The 17731-nt window shown below is 46.7% G+C and overlaps 2 protein-coding genes across 3 annotated transcripts in view; one reads left to right on the forward strand and one right to left on the reverse strand.

Moving 5' to 3' along the window:
- The first annotated feature begins 57 nt into the window (after positions 1-57).
- Positions 58-12315, forward strand: ITFG2 (integrin alpha FG-GAP repeat containing 2). 2 transcript variants are annotated; one of them, XM_036400955.1, is made up of 12 exons: positions 59-154; positions 1476-1571; positions 2027-2068; positions 2921-3098; positions 3402-3541; positions 3948-4096; positions 5179-5273; positions 7019-7069; positions 7536-7627; positions 8136-8253; positions 8836-9009; positions 9157-12315. In XM_036400955.1, the coding sequence occupies exons 1-12, from the start codon at positions 59-61 to the stop codon at positions 9297-9299; spliced, it is 1374 nt and encodes a 457-aa protein (XP_036256848.1). In that variant the 3' UTR covers positions 9300-12315. The 2 variants fall into 2 exon arrangements, with proteins under 2 accessions (XP_054374494.1, XP_036256848.1); XM_054518519.1 differs by lacking the exon at positions 1476-1571 and having other exon boundaries at positions 58-154.
- NRIP2 (nuclear receptor interacting protein 2) overlaps positions 11198-17731 on the reverse strand; it is a 19593-nt gene continuing 13059 nt past the window's right edge. The window contains exon 6 of the mRNA XM_036401078.2: positions 11198-17316. Within this exon, the coding sequence (XP_036256971.1) occupies positions 17224-17316 (93 nt within the window). The 3' untranslated portion in view covers positions 11198-17223. The remainder of the gene's footprint in view (positions 17317-17731) is intronic.

Below are 17731 nucleotides of genomic sequence, written 5' to 3' on the forward strand. Positions count from 1 at the left end.
CCCGCCCCGCGCTCCCGCCGTGCCCGGGCCCGCGCAGCCTCGGCCCGGCCCTGCCGCCATGCGCTCCGTCAGCTACGTGCAGTGCGTGGCGCTGGACTTCGCCGGCAGCCTCTTCCCGCACGCCATCTGCCTGGGGGACGCCGACAACGACACGGTCCGAGCCCGGAGACCGGGGTGGGGCCGGCTGGGGGTGCCCGCGGGGCCGCCTCGGAGACGGGGCCAGCCCGGGGCTGGGGGGGAGACCCGAGCGGCCTGTGCGGCCCCGGGGCGGGTGCCGGGAGGAGCTTCCGGCCCCGGGGACACACACGGGCCTTGGCGGGTGCCCGGTCGGAGCCCCCAGGAATGCTCTTGCAAAGGGGATGTTTGCTGGGCTGCAGCGGGTCAGGGCTTCCCTCGCCGTTACCCGTGCCCTGGGTGGTGCACAGCCTGAGGGGAGCTTCGCTTCTGCTTCATAGACACTGCCCTGTCACAGCGGTCGGGATGCTGTGATGCTCTGCTGGGCACAGTAGATCACAAACAGGGCAGAGGCAAGTCTCGGTGTCTCTTGACCCCTGTGATGGAGGGGTTGGGAATGTTGCTGCCAGCCCCTGAAATGATTGGTGTGCATTTAGAGTGTGCATTGGGAGTGTTGGTGTCAGCCCCTGAAATGGTTGGTGTGCATTTGGAGTGGGCATTGGGATGTTGCTGTCAGCCCCTGAAATGGTTGGTTTTGATTTGTCTGTAGCCAGGAAAAGATTAGCTTAGCCAGCTACATGTCAGCTGTTTCTCCTCAACAGTCAAGGTGTTTTACAGCCTTATCCTGGAAAGTGTCGTGGTTAGCAATGCAGTGGATGATTAAAGAGATTTCCCCATAAAAAGTTGTTCTGTAGGGTTCTGTAGGTGTGCAGGGGATTATGAAATGAACACCATTTAAATACAAAGAAGCATGATGCAGGAGATGGGGTAATGGGAGTAGGCTCATCAGTATGGGGGGTTGGTGATTTTAGAAATCCTCTTTAAAGAAATAATCACCATTCTGAAATCCCTTCACCCCTTCAGCAGTGAGATTGAACATCCTGTGTAAATCTGTTGTGTTCTTGCACTCTCTTCCTGGATGGTTGTGTTTTTGTCATCATCTTCCTTAGGTGATTCAAGTCAATCTAGATTGAAGAATGGAAGATGGAGTAATGATGATTGTTGTAACATCCAAGCATGATGTTAAAACAGTCAGTGACACAGCTCTGAAACAATGAGTGGAGAAGCAGTGGGTAATAGGATGTTGCTCTAAGGAGCCATTCTCCGTCTCTTTTATCTGCAAGAATAAAATTAGGGCTTTTATATTTTCCCAGAGTTTCCATTTTGATTCAAGATTGTCTCTTTAACTCATTTTGTTTTGCTGCTTCTTCCCACAGAGTGATTTTTAGATATGAATTCTGAAATTTTTACTGTTAATGTAATTGTGGATTTCTCCCTACTAACCCAATTTTCTTGTACAGCTGAATGAACTCGTGGTGGGAGACACCAATGGAAAGCTCTATGTTTACAAGAATGATGATAGCAAGCCCTGGGCTGTGCGATCTTGCCAAGGAATGGTCAGTTCTTGACAAATTTTCTAAATGGTTGGGCCTTTTGGTGTATGTGCAGCCAGCTATCCTTGTCCTTTGCTTAGGAATATGTAGGCTGGAGAGGAATGGTAGCCAGAACTGATTCTGATGTCTTCCATGTAATTATTCAAGACCCCACTTTTGCCTACAGCCCCTTGGGCTGGAAGCGATGAGCAAATTAATGGACAAACATACAAACTGGGCTTCTGTCCCACCTTTGCCCTGCTCTGTGCACTGTGGGGTTTGCCCCAGGCCCTGGCAAAGGCCCTGGTTTGCCCCCCCAGTTGTGTTTCTGTCCCTTGACTCTGCTGTCCTTGTCCTTCAGAAGGCTGTTAGGAGTTCAAGAGATTCTTTATGGGAGAGGAAGGCATAGGGCAGAGATGTATCCCAGGGTGCTGGGTTGGGTTGCCTTTTCTCATGGATGGCCTTGTTTTCTTTTGCAGCTCACATGTGTCCGTGTGGGAGATGTGTGCAATAAAGGAAAGGTGAGAGGAGCCAAGGTCTTCCCAGCTGTGTCTGTAGGGCATGTGGGAAGTGTTCAGGAGATTAGGATCATGTCATGTGTTGAGTGTGACAGAGGAGGACAGATTGCAGGTGCTGTCTCTCCAGGATCTGCCTTTGCTCGTAGAGTTTCAGCACCACTGTTTTTAAACTGTTCCTCTGTGTATATGTAACTGGTATTTTTCTGTGAGCCTTATGTGGGTTTTAGAGAGCATGGAAATCCATCCTATCTTCAGAGAGCATTTTTGATTTCCATGTGCCCTTGTGAGAGCACCACAAGGCTTTGGTGGTTGAGGGTTGCTCCTTTTACTCAGTGGCTTTTGCCTTTCTTGGGCTGATCTCTGCTGTGGGCCATGGTCCTTCTGACACTTGGCTGTGTGCATTTAAGGTCATCTAAACAAGACTGAGACATGGAATAGTCTGGACTCCCAAGCAAATTCCACTGGGTCTACTATGACTCCTTTTGTTGGATTGCTGTTTCTGGGGGTTAAGCCAGGACCAATGAGTCCAAAGGTCCCAGTTCAGGCACCCTGCCCAAAATACTGTAGATGTATTTCCTCTAGTGGGGAGCAGAGCTGACAGGGGCATTAAGAAAGCCACACATTGTTTGAGGATTGCACACATATCCACTTGATACTGTACTCTAACAAAGATGAGCAGGAAGTTTGGACCCTGCCAGTAGCAGAGAAGTTCATGTGCTGGCCAAAAACCTCCTGTTCTGTAGCAGTCATTGATCTTGATCAATCTACTCTTGTGTCTTCCTTTGCCCTGCTGTGGGACAGCTTCTGCAGCTTCTAAAAGAGGAAGAATTAAAAGGTTTTTCTTTTCCTTCACAGAATTTTGTGGTGGCAGTGAGTGCAGAAGGCTGGTTTCATCTTTTTGACCTGACTTCTCTGAATTCAAAACACCCAGATGCTTCAGGCCACCATGAGCTGGCAGGGGCAGAAGAGCAGAAGCCAGTGTTCAAGCAGCACATTCCTGCCAACACCAAGGTCATGCTCATCAATGACATTGGTGAGCCACAGAGCTGTGGTGGGAATGCAGGGTGAAGGGGTTTGTGTGTGAGGCAGTGGGGAGAGAAGGTGGGGGGGACTTGCAGAAGGAAATTACTGTCTTGCTGAAACTGACACTCCAACAAACCACAGCCAAGTCATGGAAGGGAGAAACAAGAACTTCAGAATTTTTCTGAGGTGCAAGCTTTCATGACATGGTTGGGGTCCTCAGTGATGCTAACTATAGAAACCAGCAGAGTGGTTTCTGCATTTTTGGGCTCTTAGGGCTTGAGAGAGTCCGGCTGACTTTTGCTTTTCCCTGCAGATGGAGATGGGAAGTGTGAGTTGGTTGTGGGTTACACTGACAGGGTGGTCCGTGCCTTCCGCTGGGAGGATTCATCAGAGAACCCAGACCATGTCTCTGGGCAGCTGATCCTGTTGAAGAAATGGCTTCTAGAAGGTCAGGTAAGGAAAAAGGATGTTCAGAGCAGTACTTGTCATACAGTCTTCAAGAGGTGGTATTTTCAAGAGAAGAAGTACAGAATCTCAGTCCTATGAACAAAACAATTGTCATGTCAATGGCTTGAGAGGAGATTTGCCCAGTGATTTTTCTGTACAGCTGGGAGTTGGTCTGAGAAGCAGTTGCTTTTTCCTGATGGGAGAGCATTAGTGGGAAGTACTTGTGTTGTTTTAAAGTGGCTTTAGGTAGGGAACCAACCTTTTACTGAACTTGGATGTTTTGCTTCCAGCTGAATTTGTTCAGCTGCTGCTCAGCTCTATCAGATTTGCCATATTCAAATTTAGTTGCAGGGAGCACTGTAAACCTTTTGGAGTTCTTGACTCTATCCATGTTTTTCCTCTGCTGCTGTAGGTGGACAGCCTGTCTGTGAATCCAGGCCCGGATGGCTCACCAGAGCTGATGGTGTCACAGCCAGGCTGTGGCTATGCCATCCTGCTGTGCACCTGGGACACGGAGCAGCGGGACGCAGCCGCAGGAAGGGACGGCTCTGCCCCGAGCAGGTGAGGGTGTTCCTGCAGGGGTGCATGGGCACATGCCACTGTGGATGCCTGTTAAAAGGGGGTGCCACCACATCACTGTTGCAAAGCAGGGGGTGCTGTCACTGTCCTTGCTTCAGTGGCCTGCTGTGCTGCTGGCACCTCATCACTTAAACCTGCCTACACCCAAGCTTCCATGAACACTCTTCATGTCTCTCTCACAAAGATGAATACTGCTGCTTTCCTTATATCCCACTCTCTTCTTGAATTGGGCAAGGAGAGTGGCAAAACCAGCTCCCTGAGGGTTCCTCACTACTGGGAGCTAAGGTAGGGAAGTGAGTGACCTAGATTTCCAGAGAAGGTCACCAGATTGCAGGATAACAGCTGAGGGACTGGGCCAAACCAAATACACCTGAAGCCCACGATAAAACTGGGCTCATTCACTTATTTTCTGCAGATGAGGCAATTAGAAGTTTTCCTAATGAGACCCCTGGCAGCCAGTGCTGTAAATCACAACCACAGCAACCAGGATGAGCAGTGAGGTGCTTGTTACTGTCTTGGTGCTGGAAGGACCCTGGTGGGGAATTTGGGTGCTTCTGTGCTGTTCTTGGAGACTTCAAGGCAGACGCAAAAAACTGCAGCAGGAGGGGACCTAGGCAAGTCTTCTTGATGTCTTAGAGAACTCAGTGGATGATGTCCTGTTCACCAGAAGCCAGGCCCAGATGTAGTCTCTCACCAACCTGTTCAGTCTGGGCAGATGCTTTGTGAGAGAAAAGCAGACAGGCTTTTTCTAAGAGTAATGACAAAAACTGTCCTTTTTTTCCTTCATTGGAATACAGGCTTTACTGATTTCCTTTTTTGAGCTCTTTTTTTTTTTTGATGCATGAAGTCATTCTGGGTTTGTGTTTTTAAAAATCGGTATATTTCTTTAATACTTGGGGTGGCATGCATTTTCTTCCTTTACCATTGAAGGGGTCAGCCTGTTCACAAACTGTGGCACTGTCTGGATTTGTAAAGCTTTGGAATACACTGCTCCTGAAATTGTTCTGAGACAGTCCCAGGTGTGGTTCTGTAACTTTTCCCTGTTGTCTTTCTCTTTTCCCCAGTGAGGCCCCTGTTCGAGATGTGATTCTACACCAAACATCTGGGCGGATTCACAACAAGAATGTCTCCACTCATCTCATTGGTAGCATTGCCAGAGGTGAGAGATCAGCAGCTTGGGGTCTCCAGCCCAGCAGTTGCCCCTGATGGTTTTTCAGTACAGAATGAAATCAAATTTCGTGTGGTAGGGAAAAAAACTGTGAGAGGGTGCTGCAAGAACACAGGGATCTCAGCCTCTCTCAGCCAGCTCCCAAAGAAAGACAGTTGGATATTTGCATGTGAACTTTTTATAGCGTTTGTCCTTCCCTAGGTAGCCCTTATCCTTCACTCAGCACAAGAGTTTTTCTGCAGCCTCTGCTGACCTGCATTTAGTCAGTTTGAATGGCTGCCATGCCATGCTCCTACAGATGTCCTTGATCCTTGCCTCTGCATGGCTGCAGCTTATGACTCCTTATTCCCTCAATGCATCTCTTCCTTCCCACAGCCTCATCTTCATTCTTGCTTTTCTTTGAGCATTTGAATCTCAATTTCTGGTGGCTCTTTGCTGCTCCTCCTTCTCCTGTGCAGCTCCAACCTCTCCATAGCTGCTTTCATATTTCATCTATATCATTGTCCTCTGTTTTTTTCCACTGTGTTGTGTTCAGGTCTTGTATCTAAGATCAGCACAGCTGCAGCTTCTCTCAGCCCTGACACACTGCTCTTGTGTCCAGACTTTCCTTGCACGCTGACACTGCTTCCCTCCTGTAACTCCTGAACCCTCCTTTGGTACCTATGGAGAATAAGCTTTCACTTCCCCTTGGGCATAATAGAGGGCAGAAAACTCCCAGCAGAGATCACTTGCCCCTGTATTGCTCTGCCCAAGTATTGCCTCCTGCAGTGCTGTCTGAGAATGATTCAGCCTGTCCAGTGTAATTAGAGGTTGTGGACAAGAGCAATCCACTGGACCTGCCCTCTTCGCGTTCCTCAGAGGACCTTTCCTGCCCAGTTCCTAAGCTTGTCATGTTTTTAGCATCTCTGATGCTGCTGTGAGCAACATGGTCAACAGAGCATGAAATCAATTATTTTACTGCATATGAAGCCTTGCATCTATTGAGAGATGTCTGTGAAAAACGAAGGCACACAGAATAAGGGATGAAGAGCAGGCTGTGAAAAAGCCCACTGATGCTGGACCATCAATAAAGGAACAGCTGAAGAGTGCCATCCTGACCAGTTTCCAAGGGGGACACAGCAGATCTCTTGGATCAGAGCCTGTCTGGGTGCTTATCACTAGGGGCAGCTAAGCACCCAACCAGCTGGCTTTGCTTTAGGCTGATCTGCAGAAAGGGGGTGGTTTGCAGCCTGGGAATGTGGAGGGGGCTGTAGTTTGGATCTGTCTATGGGCACTGGAGGTGGGCTCGTGTTGTTAACCTACTCTGGGAAAACTGCCTGCTTGCTTTCAGCTCTGCTGGCTTGCCCCTGACTGCCAGGTTTCCTGGGTTCCTCCTCAGGGAGCCAGTGCCTCTCCTATGTTGTCACTGACAGGGTTAAATGCAGCTTCCATTGAATACTGCTCCAGTCCTCTCCCTGAGAGTGTCATATTTTTAAAACTTGACCTTGCATATCTTTTCTTTTTTAGTAGCTAGGTAGAGAGTTTACTGAAGGGCTGAAACAGCCCAGTGGTCAGGGAACTCTCCTCTTCAGATTTAATTAGTGACATTTGTCACTGCTGTCCTGCACACAACTGGGCAAGGAAAGGAGGCAGCATGGATCAGCTTGGTTTGGATCTTTTTTATTGTTTTCAGGAGAGGGAGGGGACAATGTTTACAAAATGGCATCAACGCCAGTAATTTTCTTTTGCACTTACAGGCTCCAGTGAGAATAGTGGCTCAGGTCTCTTTGCCCTCTGTACTCTGGATGGTAAGTCCTGCCAGTGCCCTGGAAGAAGACCTGGGGGGCAGCTAAGGCCTGTCACTAATTCAAAGCAGGGATCCAGGGGCTCAGTGCTTTTGATTTTTAAAAGAATGGGAGGGCTTCAGAAACCCTTCAAGGGTCAGGCAAGAGAATTTGATTCCAAGACCCATTCTGCTGACATATTTTATATGAAGGCACAGAGGGCACTGTGAGGATAGATGCTTGTTTATGTTCCATTCTGTCATGGCCAGTGCCCCCTGCCCAGTACTGCTGCAGTATATCTGCATAATGGGAGCTTGGTAGGTGGGGTCAAGTGTCCACTGTGGCTTTAGCAGCCAAGTCCATCCCTGTGCTATTAGCAGCTAACTCTCTGCAACCCTGAGTGTTGAAAGAGTAGGGCCTAGCATTAGCATTAGCAAGCATCTTGCTCTCTTTTTTTGTTTTCGAGACAGTTGTTTTTTTCTTTCTTCAGGAACACTGAAACTGATGGAGGGAGCAGACAAGCTGCTCTGGTCTGTTCAGGTTGATCACCAGCTCTTTGCTCTGGAAAAGCTGGATGTTACAGTGAGTATCTGAGTAAGGCTGGGAGAGATGCAGACAAAAACTCAGCATGGCTTTGTGCATATGAACTTAGGAAGGGCAGAAGGAGTATGACTCAGTTGGAAAAGGCTGGGATTATCTCAGGATGACACAGAGTGTTCTGGCTGTAGCAGTACATTGTGCACTCAGGTCAGTCTGCCCAGCTGCAAGAGGTTGAGCTATGTCTGCCTGTTAGACCCAGCATCCATTTATCCATTCATATAAACTTTTGTCTCCCAGCTGTTTTTCAGTCTTGCTGCAAAGCTGAATGGTTTTGCTCACTGCTAATACCCTGATCGTCTAAAATCTCTTAGAGTATGTAAGGATTGCCATATAGAACAGGGATGAGCTCCAAGTGCAAAATATCTGGATGAGATATCCAGAAGTGACATCTAGACATTAGTGTTGTGTCTCTGAACCAGCAAGAAAGATTCTTGGCTGTCCCTGGGAGTAGGTGACACCTGTGTAATACTCAGTGCTCTGGTTCCTGCAGGGCAATGGGCACGAGGAGGTGGTTGCCTGTGCGTGGGACGGGCAGACGTACATCATCGACCACAATCGCACTGTGGCCAGATTCCAAGCAGATGAGAATGTCAGTGCCTTCTGTGCAGGTGGGAAGCCTGACTGCAAAGCCAGCCCTCACAGCGTTTTCCCCTCAAAGCTACTGCTCCCATCTAAGAGACCCAGAATCCTTTGTCTGCCTGCAGTGGGGAGTAATTTCCCTGTGTGCATATTGCACAAGGCCCAGCTACTCTTTCCTCTGGTGGCATCTGGGAAAAATGACCATGAGAGAAAGTCATGCTGAGACTTGTCTATGGTGGCTTGGGGTTTTTTCCTTGTCGTTTTTGGAGATGCTACAGTGGTCTCTTGTCCTCCACACTGCTTTTTTAATTTGCAGACTTCTAAGCTGTTCTTAAGTGGAGATAAGGAGCCCATGGAACCAGCCTGAGTTTTGGCTCTGCTCAGTCCTGTCTCTCAGACCTTCAAGAAGCAGCTTGCACATTCCCCAAGCTTCATGCAGTTCAGAGACAGCTTCTTGGATTGTCTCAAAGGGACTTTGTATACCCAGGCCCCTATCTCTGCCCAGGTGCTTGCTGTTTTCTGCTAACAGCTTTGGTAGCTCATCATGTCAGTTATTTGCTTTCTCTTTCCTTTTGGAAGTAGTCAGATCTCCACACTTCTGCTTTCTGCAGGCCTCTATGCATGCAAAGAAGGGAGCAACAGTCCCTGCCTTGTTTATGTCAGCTTCAGCCAGAAGATCTACATCTACTGGGATGTGCAGCTGGAGAGAATGGAGTCCACCAACCTGTTGAAAATCCTGGATGGTGACCCAGAGTTTGAAAGTCTCCTGCAGCAGCTGGGTGTAGGTGAGTGCAGAAAGAGCAGAGGACGTACAGAAAGAAAGAGGATGAGATGGCAGATGATGTGCTGGAAACCAGAGTATTTCTTGAGGAAGAGGCTTTCACACTGCCTGGTGAGAATTCCTAACAACTGGTTTTCTCTCTTCTCCTTAGACAAAAACGATGTTGATGCTGTCAGAAACCTGATTCACAAAACACTCTATTTTCCTGAGAAATACCATCTCAGCAGCCCCTCGCAGGATCCTGCTGGAACAGATTCTTCTACCCACTGCAGTGGCATCCAGGATCCCTTATAACAAGAAGGCTGACATCTTTAATTCTAGCACAAGCTCATCTGCAGCTGGAGTTGGGCATCTGATGAAGATGACTGTTCTTTCCCTGTCTTGTGAAAACTTCCAAACCGGAAAGGGTCTACAGGCTATGAAGGGATGTTCTTGGCTGTAGGCTCGCCTGTATGTGGTGGGTTGGTTTACCTTTAGATGAGGCAGCTACAAGAACAGAAAGGGCCAAGGATCCTGCACATAGGCCTTCTGTTGCCAGTTTCCATAATCCTCGCCAAGTAAAGTGCTCCACTGGTCACTGTGAAGGAGCAGTGAGGTCACAGATGGAGAGAACAGCTGAGCCAAGTCCCCATTTTGACCTATTCTTAGAAGTACTTCAGTGAATACTTGTGAGTTCTTAGCAGGATCACAGTGCAGGAAGTGGAGATGGATGAACTGAGTTAGGGTGCAGGCATGGGCCTTCTCTCCCACTTAAGTGTATTTAAAGTAGAGCCATGCATTGTTTGTCTTTGCTACTGCTTTTCTGCCAAGCAGTTTCTCGCAAATCACCTGTTCTGAGTAGCTGGAGACATGCACAACTTGCACTAATGAGGTGTGGAGAGAGAGCAGCTCCAGCAAACCCAGCTCTGGTCAAGAGTCATTGCTTGTCTCCATCTTCTTGGGCAGGGTGATCCCAGAGAAGGCTGTGACTTAATAAAGCAGCTGTGAAGAGGTCAGTAAGACCAATCTGACTTAACTGTGGATCTGTGGTGCTATGAGAGCTTGGCCATCCCACAATAAGCAGTGCAAATGCCACTCCTGCCTCTTGTTGTGGAGAGTGTCATGCTTTGAGTCCTGCACAGCTGAAAGAGGCAGGCTGGAAGTGATGTCCCACTGGCTGGCATGAAGAGTCTGGTAAAGTGGAGCTCATTTGCAAAAGCCCAGGCATGAGCCTTTCCACATGCTGTTGTTGCTGTGCTTTTCCCTCTCTTAGCTTGACTCTTGCCTAACTCAGCTTGTTAGGAAAGGGGCAGCAGGCCTACCTCCTGGCTTGCATCAATTATCCCCTTTCAGTTGTGTGATGTTTTATTGGACATGTGTGATGGATGGAGCTGTCCCTTTGCCCTTACAGCAGCCTGAGTCACAGCAAATACAATTCAGTGATCTGGAGCAAGTGGCAGCATTTAAAGATCCTGCAGGCAGTTGAAAACCTGCTATGCTTTATTCTGCAAAATATCCAAGGGCAGCCGTAACTGGGAGAAAGTGCTTTGTATAGAGAAAAGGAATGTCTTGCCCTTGGTGAAAGTGACTGTTGTTGAAGCAGCCCTGTGTGGTAGAAGGGCAGGATCTTTACATAATAAGCCTTAGCTGTTCTTTGCAGTTTCCTCTGTAGATTTATATAAGCTTTTCAGAGGACAGTGCTGTCCTCTGCATTCGGTGGCAGTGGAAGTCGGAGCATGGAGCAGTGAAATGGTGTGACCTGCTCTGTACCTGACAGCTTGCTTCTCAGGCCACTCTATCTTCTGACTCTCTAACTGCAGTAGAAGTTTCTCTCCATTTTAATGGCCTTGCTGAGAAGCATTTTTAAATGTTCCCCTGTCCTACTAAGTGCTTGTGTAAAACTGAACTCTTCAGGCAGGACCTTTCAAGTAATAATAAAGCTTATTAACAGTGGTGTTGAGAGCAGCAAGGCTGGAGTCTGTGAGCTGTGGAGAGCTGATACCACAGGGACCATCTACTCGTGGGCTAAAGCGAGGAGTTTGTCTTGAAGCTTGTCAGACCTAGACTGCAACCTCAACAAATTGTCAGCTCTTGTGACACTAAGATGTGCAGCCACCCATCCCAACAGGAATCATCACCATAGCTTTTGGCAAATAGGGCCTGGCAGGGAAACAGGGTGGCCTACACTCATAACAGAACAACTGAGGGCTGTCTGTCCATGCCAAATATAAATCTTTATTAGCAACACCAAATATAAACCTTTATTAGCAACACAAGCGCAAGGGGTGTACAAATGGGTGCACATGGCTGGAACTGTTCTATGCAAAACAAACTTTGCTGTACAGGTTGAATGATTTCCAAGAAAGGAAGGTCAAACTGATCCACTGTTGGACTATTAATTGTTGAGAAAGAATGGGAAATGGTTGCTGAGGAAGAGATGACATTTTTCTAAGAACCATCTTTAAAAGAAAATGAGGCAAAAGCCTTGCAAATACTGTGCACCCCAACCCTCTTTTGCTGCCCTGAGGATAAAATTGCTGTGCAAGCCCAGGCAATGCACACTATCAAGCAGAGGTGAGAAAATACAGACACTACAAAAACATCTGTTCCCCAAAACTTTTTAGCTCTTAAAAACCATTGGAGAGGAAAAATACTAACATTTGAGGGCTTCCCCTGACAGTTTTATATTGCGTGCAGCATATAATAACTTGCAGATGCATTTTGCTCTGGTGCCCCTTGTGCACAAGAGAAAATGAAAAGTGTCTACAGAAGAATAAACTGAACATCTCTACTGTTCCTTGGCCAAAAGATGGCTTTCCTTATTTTTTCCTGCCTTGAACTCCTAAGTGCCAAATACTTCCTGAAGTCTGTTATTCAGGCTACTTCCACTGGCAACAATTTTTCTGAAGTGAAGTGTCCATCTTCTCTGGGAAGGAGCCACTTAAGGCCCTGTCTCTGGAGTGATGGAGTTACATTATACTTTCTTTGTAACTAGTTGTCTCTTTGTCCTTGCCAGCCAACGCAAGCTGTAGAGTTGGAATTAGAAGTGGTTCCTTCCCACACAGCAGAAAATGTTTGCTGTATCCTTCTCTAGCAGATTGGCATAACCTGCTGGTGCTGGGAAACTTTTCAACAGGGCAGCATTTGCAGGACACCTTTGTATGTCCCAGTGCCAGCACACAGCAAGCGAGGAGTCTGACTGTATCCTCAGGCACTGGGAGTATTTGCAGATAAATGATTCATGGCTTTGGTTCTGATGCTCAATTTACTAGCAAAAAAATAAAGGAGGGGGTTGCCTTATTTTCCTGAGACGTAATAAACCTGCTCTCCATCCCTGCCTTTGTTTTTATTATCTTTCTGCTATAATTTAATTATATCTATAATTCTTTAGGTGTATCCTGGCATGTGCCAGTGGAGTCTCTTGAAAGGAGGATTGAATGCAAACGTAGGTATGTGGCTCAATGGTCTTCAATGCCATAGCTCACCTGGTGGGAGTGAAAGGAGCAAGCCTCTGGGAATATGGATGGCTGCAGCTCCCATTCTGTTCAAAAGCAAGTGACCCCAAGCTCCTGGAAGTGGTCCTGATTATGGCTTTGGCAGAGTGCCTGTTCTCAGGAAGGACACAAGTCCTTCTCCCCACCCCAGGTGTATTGCACACTGTTCCAGAGATTTGCCATGGCAGGTGTTTCCCTGCAGACTGTTCCACAGCTGCTGTGCCCACTCTATTAGAAAGCAGCCCTGATAGGAACTGACAACCAAGGTGGTTCAAAGAGATTGTCCCTAAAATAATAACATTCCATTTTTTGTCTTGAAGGGACAGGTCTCATCACGAGGAAGCCAGTGTTGGACACATACAGGATGTGCCTATGTCCTGCTCTGAGCTGGCACTTTGTACTGAACTTCTGCTTTCTGTATGGAAGTGTTAGCATTTTTGATTTTCAGTGAAAAAGACCTTTAGATTATTCCTTTGTTCCCTTTATCTCCCAAAAGCAATAGAGATGACTGGAATTGGGAGTAGGGAAGTATATCTGTATAATAGACTTTTCCAAGAGAAACTACAATTAAGACAGTCTTCAGCCTTGCCAGCCCACTCAAAAATTACTTACTGTGCTTCCCAGTGTTGGAAGACTTAAAAATGACCATGTTTGTAGATGGGAGTTGAGTTGGCTTCTTTGAGATGTTGTAAGTCCTATTTTACAATCATGTTTTAAAGCCAAGACTTCCTTCTTTCACAATGGAGGTTATGCTTCAGATGAAATGACACAAAAATGCTTTGGAGAAAGAAAAATATCTGTGGGCTAGAATTCAGAATACAGATGTCAAATGCAGTAACTGTGTGTCATTTTATGCCAAGTAACTTGGGGAGATGAAAACCCACCAGGAACTGTGTTGGTGAGGAAAGCAGGTACTGACCCTGTAGGATTAGACTGATTTAGTGAATGGGTTGAAGTGAGGTGTCTGCCATGGCATCATGACCTGCAGTTCTCATTTAGTCATATAAATGTTTTTTTCTGGAAGTTCTGCCTGTAGCAAAGCTTGATGGGGAAGTTCCAAGATAATCTGTTGGCAACAGATTCCTCAATGTTTGGACAAAAGAGACTTCTACTGAGTGGATCTCTGTTCAACTGACATGGACAGGAGGAGGGTGAAGAGTATGTCTTCTGCCCTGGAGCTGATTTCAGAGCAGATAAATTTATTAATTTATTGCTTTCTTGGAAACATCCTCTCTGTGACTGAGAATTTATACATGCAGTTGTTCACAACAAAGAGGAAAGGCTGGCAAGATTGTGGCACAATGTGGGAGTGTATTAGCAGCCAGGGTACAAGGCAAGTGTTAAAAGGATTCTCTAAAAAGGAAAGAATTCCTTTTTGAAGAAATTTGTCACTTATCAGTGTGAAAAGAAGGAAAGGAGGATGCAAAGGAGTCACTAAGCAGAGAAGAGAGGAATAGATAGGGCTGGAGATTTTCACCTACTGTAGCACATCAATTCAAAGATGAGCCTGAACTGTAAATGGTTTAGGATATGAGGCATATGATCCACAGAAAGGCTTCAGAAAGGCTGTAGGATGTTCTGGATGTGAGCAAAAGCAGTTAGTCCAAGACAGACATGTAGGAACAGCACCTGGTGAATTCCAGCAGCAGCTAGAGTGCAGTATCTGCAGGGCTGCAAGTGACAGGCAGTAGTCAAAACAGAATTGTCAACTCAAAGTCATGGCAGTTTTCTGTAGGATCCCATCCAACACTCCTTTTAAATCATTGGAAAGATTCCTGTTGGCTTCAGTTTGAAGGCTCCTCACCTACACCCTGCCCTAGCCAGGACCCAGCTGCAAAACTGACACCAGGCACTGCTCTCATGAGGAAGTGGCCAGCACTTAGAGCTGTTGGTGGCCCTCCCCTTCCCATGCACTGGTGGGCACCAGCAAAGCCCAGCAAAAGCCCTGTGGTGCTCCACAGGGAAGCTGGGCCTCATATGGGCCTGGCAAAGCCTGGCAGAGGCCCTGGGACACTCTGAAAGGCAGCAGGGCCCCTTGCAGGGCAAAGCAAAACTTAGCAGAAGCCCCAGGGTGCTCTGAAGGGAAGCAGGGCCCCTTGTGGGAACGACAAAAGTCATCAGATAGGGTTAGGTGGTTGTGGTTAGGTGTAGGGTTAGGGATATGGGTTGTTAGGTGGTTGTGGTTAGGTGTAGGGTTAGGGATATGGGTTGTTAGGTGGTTGTGGTTAGGTGTAGGGTTAGGGATATGGGTTGTTAGGTGGCTGTGGTTAGGTGTAGGGATATGTTTAGAGTTGGGGTTAGGTTTTGTTACATGGTTTGCGGTTTAGAGGTAGGGGTGAGGTTTAGGCCTTGGAGTTTAGGCTTAGGGTTTGGGGTTAGCTTCATGGTTAGCATTAGGGTTGGGGATTATGGTTAGGTTTTGGGATTAGGGTTTATAGTTAATATCTTTATGATTAGGTTTCTGTCTTGGGTTTAAAGTCACATGGTAAATGTTGGGGTTACAGTGTTAAATTTAGGGTGTTATTTTTAATGTTTTGTTTTATAGTTAGCAGGTGGAGATTTGATTTAGGTGTTAAAATTAGCATTAAGTTTTAGAGTTTGTTTTAGGAGTTAAATTTAGCATTAGGATTTAGTGCCTTACATCTTAGATTTAGTGTCATTGTTAGGGTTTATTGTTTGGGTTAGGGCTAAAGTCAGCTTTTGGGTTGTGATTTAGAGGTTTTTTTTTAATAGATCATAGAAATTAAAAAGATTTGTAATGGACATGGTATCTGTAGGTATAGACTATTTGCCCTTGTTCTACATGCTGTTTTTAGAGGGCAGTGGGATTTGGAAACTGGGTGAGTTGATGCATATAGCAACAGGTGTTTTGCCTATCACAAGCAAGATTTTGTCAGCAGAATTGGCCCAGGCACCACGTAGACTGCAGCTAGAATACAAGATGGTTTAGTACAAGTGTGAGCTATCTAGACCCCTTGATAGGGATTTGAGAAGCCAGTCAGGCATGCAAGTGATACAAATCCAGGAGGAATTACTGCTGCTTTGGAAGACAGGCTCATGGAGCAGGCATGCTTTCCTGACTAAATGGAAGAACCATTGGTGTCACTCGAGAGATTCATGGAAAGCAGTTCATGCAGCCAGAAATAGTCAGATGCACAAGTAGAAGAGTGGCAGAGATGTCAAGGAATGTATCAGAAGCTGCAAGATATGATGACTAACAGTAAAAGTCTGCTGCTCCTTGTGGGAGCAGCAGATGCCAGTCACGCCAACTATCACTGGTAAGTGAATCCCAAATCATATCAAGCCAGGCTTTACTCTGATGTCCTTAGCATGTGTTAAACTAGTACACAAAAGAACTAACAAAAAAAAAAAAAAAGAAAGCAAAAATACATACACATGTTTTTTGAGAAACACAACAGAGCCAATGACCAGTTTGATAAAAAAGGAAGAGAATCAGCGGCGTTTAATCCAGGAAAATAGGCAAAATGGGGTTGTCATAGCCTTTTAAGGGTGGATAAAGGTATATTTTGCAGTTGGGATAGTGAATCAGTAGCCATGAGGCATGGAACAAGCCCTGATCTGATGCATTTTTCCTAGAGCTAGTTAAGAATAGATTATGTATTTTTAATATAGCTATGCTTTAGTATGGAAATTAAAAAGGAATTAAAGAAATCAAATAAACCCAATTGTTAAGTGACTTAATAATCACCTTTAACATTCCAGATGAGTTCACAGCTCTTTAACCAGAGCTAATGCTACAAATTCATATTTGGTGCAAGAGAAGCAAAGCTGATGGACTGTGTGATGCCAGGACTCAAGGCTGATGATGTGTCTATGTTTAATCACTGGATTTCAAGTTGGAAGAAAGGAGCTGGCAGAGCAGAAGACTTGGTGCTGTAATTCATCTCAGCATTTAGACTGAGTGGCAGGATCTCTGAAGCAGCAGAGGGAACAAGGATGCAGCTCTAGCAGCTGGAGTGCAGAGAGGAGTGGCCTGGCCAGAAGAACAGGGTGTGCAAGTCTGGTTACAGGGTGTACACCAAGAGATGGTAAGCATTGCCATTCATATAATATAGCTTAGTGCCCAGAGAGGCAATGGCAAAGCCCAAGCCCCTGTCAGTGCTTTAGGTGTCTGCACTCAACATTTCTGTCAAGGTTTCTTAGAACTGAGAACTCTAAAACTGTTTTTGCCACAGTTTTCCCCAGAAAATACTTCTGTTCTGATCTGAGCCAGCAAAAAGCAGCAAAATCCAGCTTCCCAGAGTACAGACAAAGGGAACAGAGCCCTTCTGACAAAGAAACAGGACTGGTGTACGCTGGCATTGAGGCAATGAGAAGGGAAAGATTCGTGGTAATCTTTGGAGGTCTTCAAAGAAAACGCTGTTCTCCTGTCAACAGAACAACTGGAGATTGTTCACAGAGACTCTCTTGTGAACAGTGTTGCAAAGTCATTAAAGGGGTAGCATAAATTTATTACAGAACCAGAAATTGGAGTGACTAGGGCCAAATAGCAGAACAAGAACAAAATGCCCACTTGGCACATCAGGACAAGCAAGAGGGTCCACTGAAAGGAGGGATATCTCAAGTTGAGGCACTCCCAGTGACAGTTTCCAGCACCCACTGGCCTTTTTCTCACTCCCCATTGAATGCCTCAGCCTAGAACTCAGCAAGGTTAGGGGCATGGGAGCCTCACCCTCATCTCTCTCTCATGGCAGCAAGTCTCCAGACATGGGGAGTGCAGCCAGTCACTGACCAGGCTCTTCAGAGGCATGTAGAAAAGGCAGCTCCTCACTCAGTGCTTTAAATCTCAGGACTCCTTCCTCCAAGTCGATGCAACACTAAAGAAGGAGAGAGACAGTTATTTTCTGGACATTTCAGATAGCAAATCTCATTATGTCTATGATTAGGGAGCACCTGTAACACCTCTCTGGGTTTGTAGAGACCTTACAGGTTTCCTTCCCTGTCCCACATGCTGCCTCCTTGCTCCAGCTCCCTGTAGTGGGGTTCATCTCCAAACCCTTCACAGGGCCATTTCCCTCCCTTCTTCCTATGACCCTCTCTGAGCTGATGTCCTCACATCCCTCAGCCATTCAATCCATTGGTTTTTCTTGTTTTATGAGCCTGGCATGTGGCCACAAGTGTGTGACAGGCAGGAACCAGCTTGCTGCAGCCATATGCTGAGCCACCCAGGAGCCAGGCTCAGCAGAGCACTGACCCTGAGCCAAGCTGACAAAAGGACTCTTTCCACTCATG

This window comes from Molothrus ater, chromosome 2 (assembly GCF_012460135.2).
Source record: "Molothrus ater isolate BHLD 08-10-18 breed brown headed cowbird chromosome 2, BPBGC_Mater_1.1, whole genome shotgun sequence".
Lineage (NCBI taxonomy): Eukaryota > Metazoa > Chordata > Aves > Passeriformes > Icteridae > Molothrus > Molothrus ater.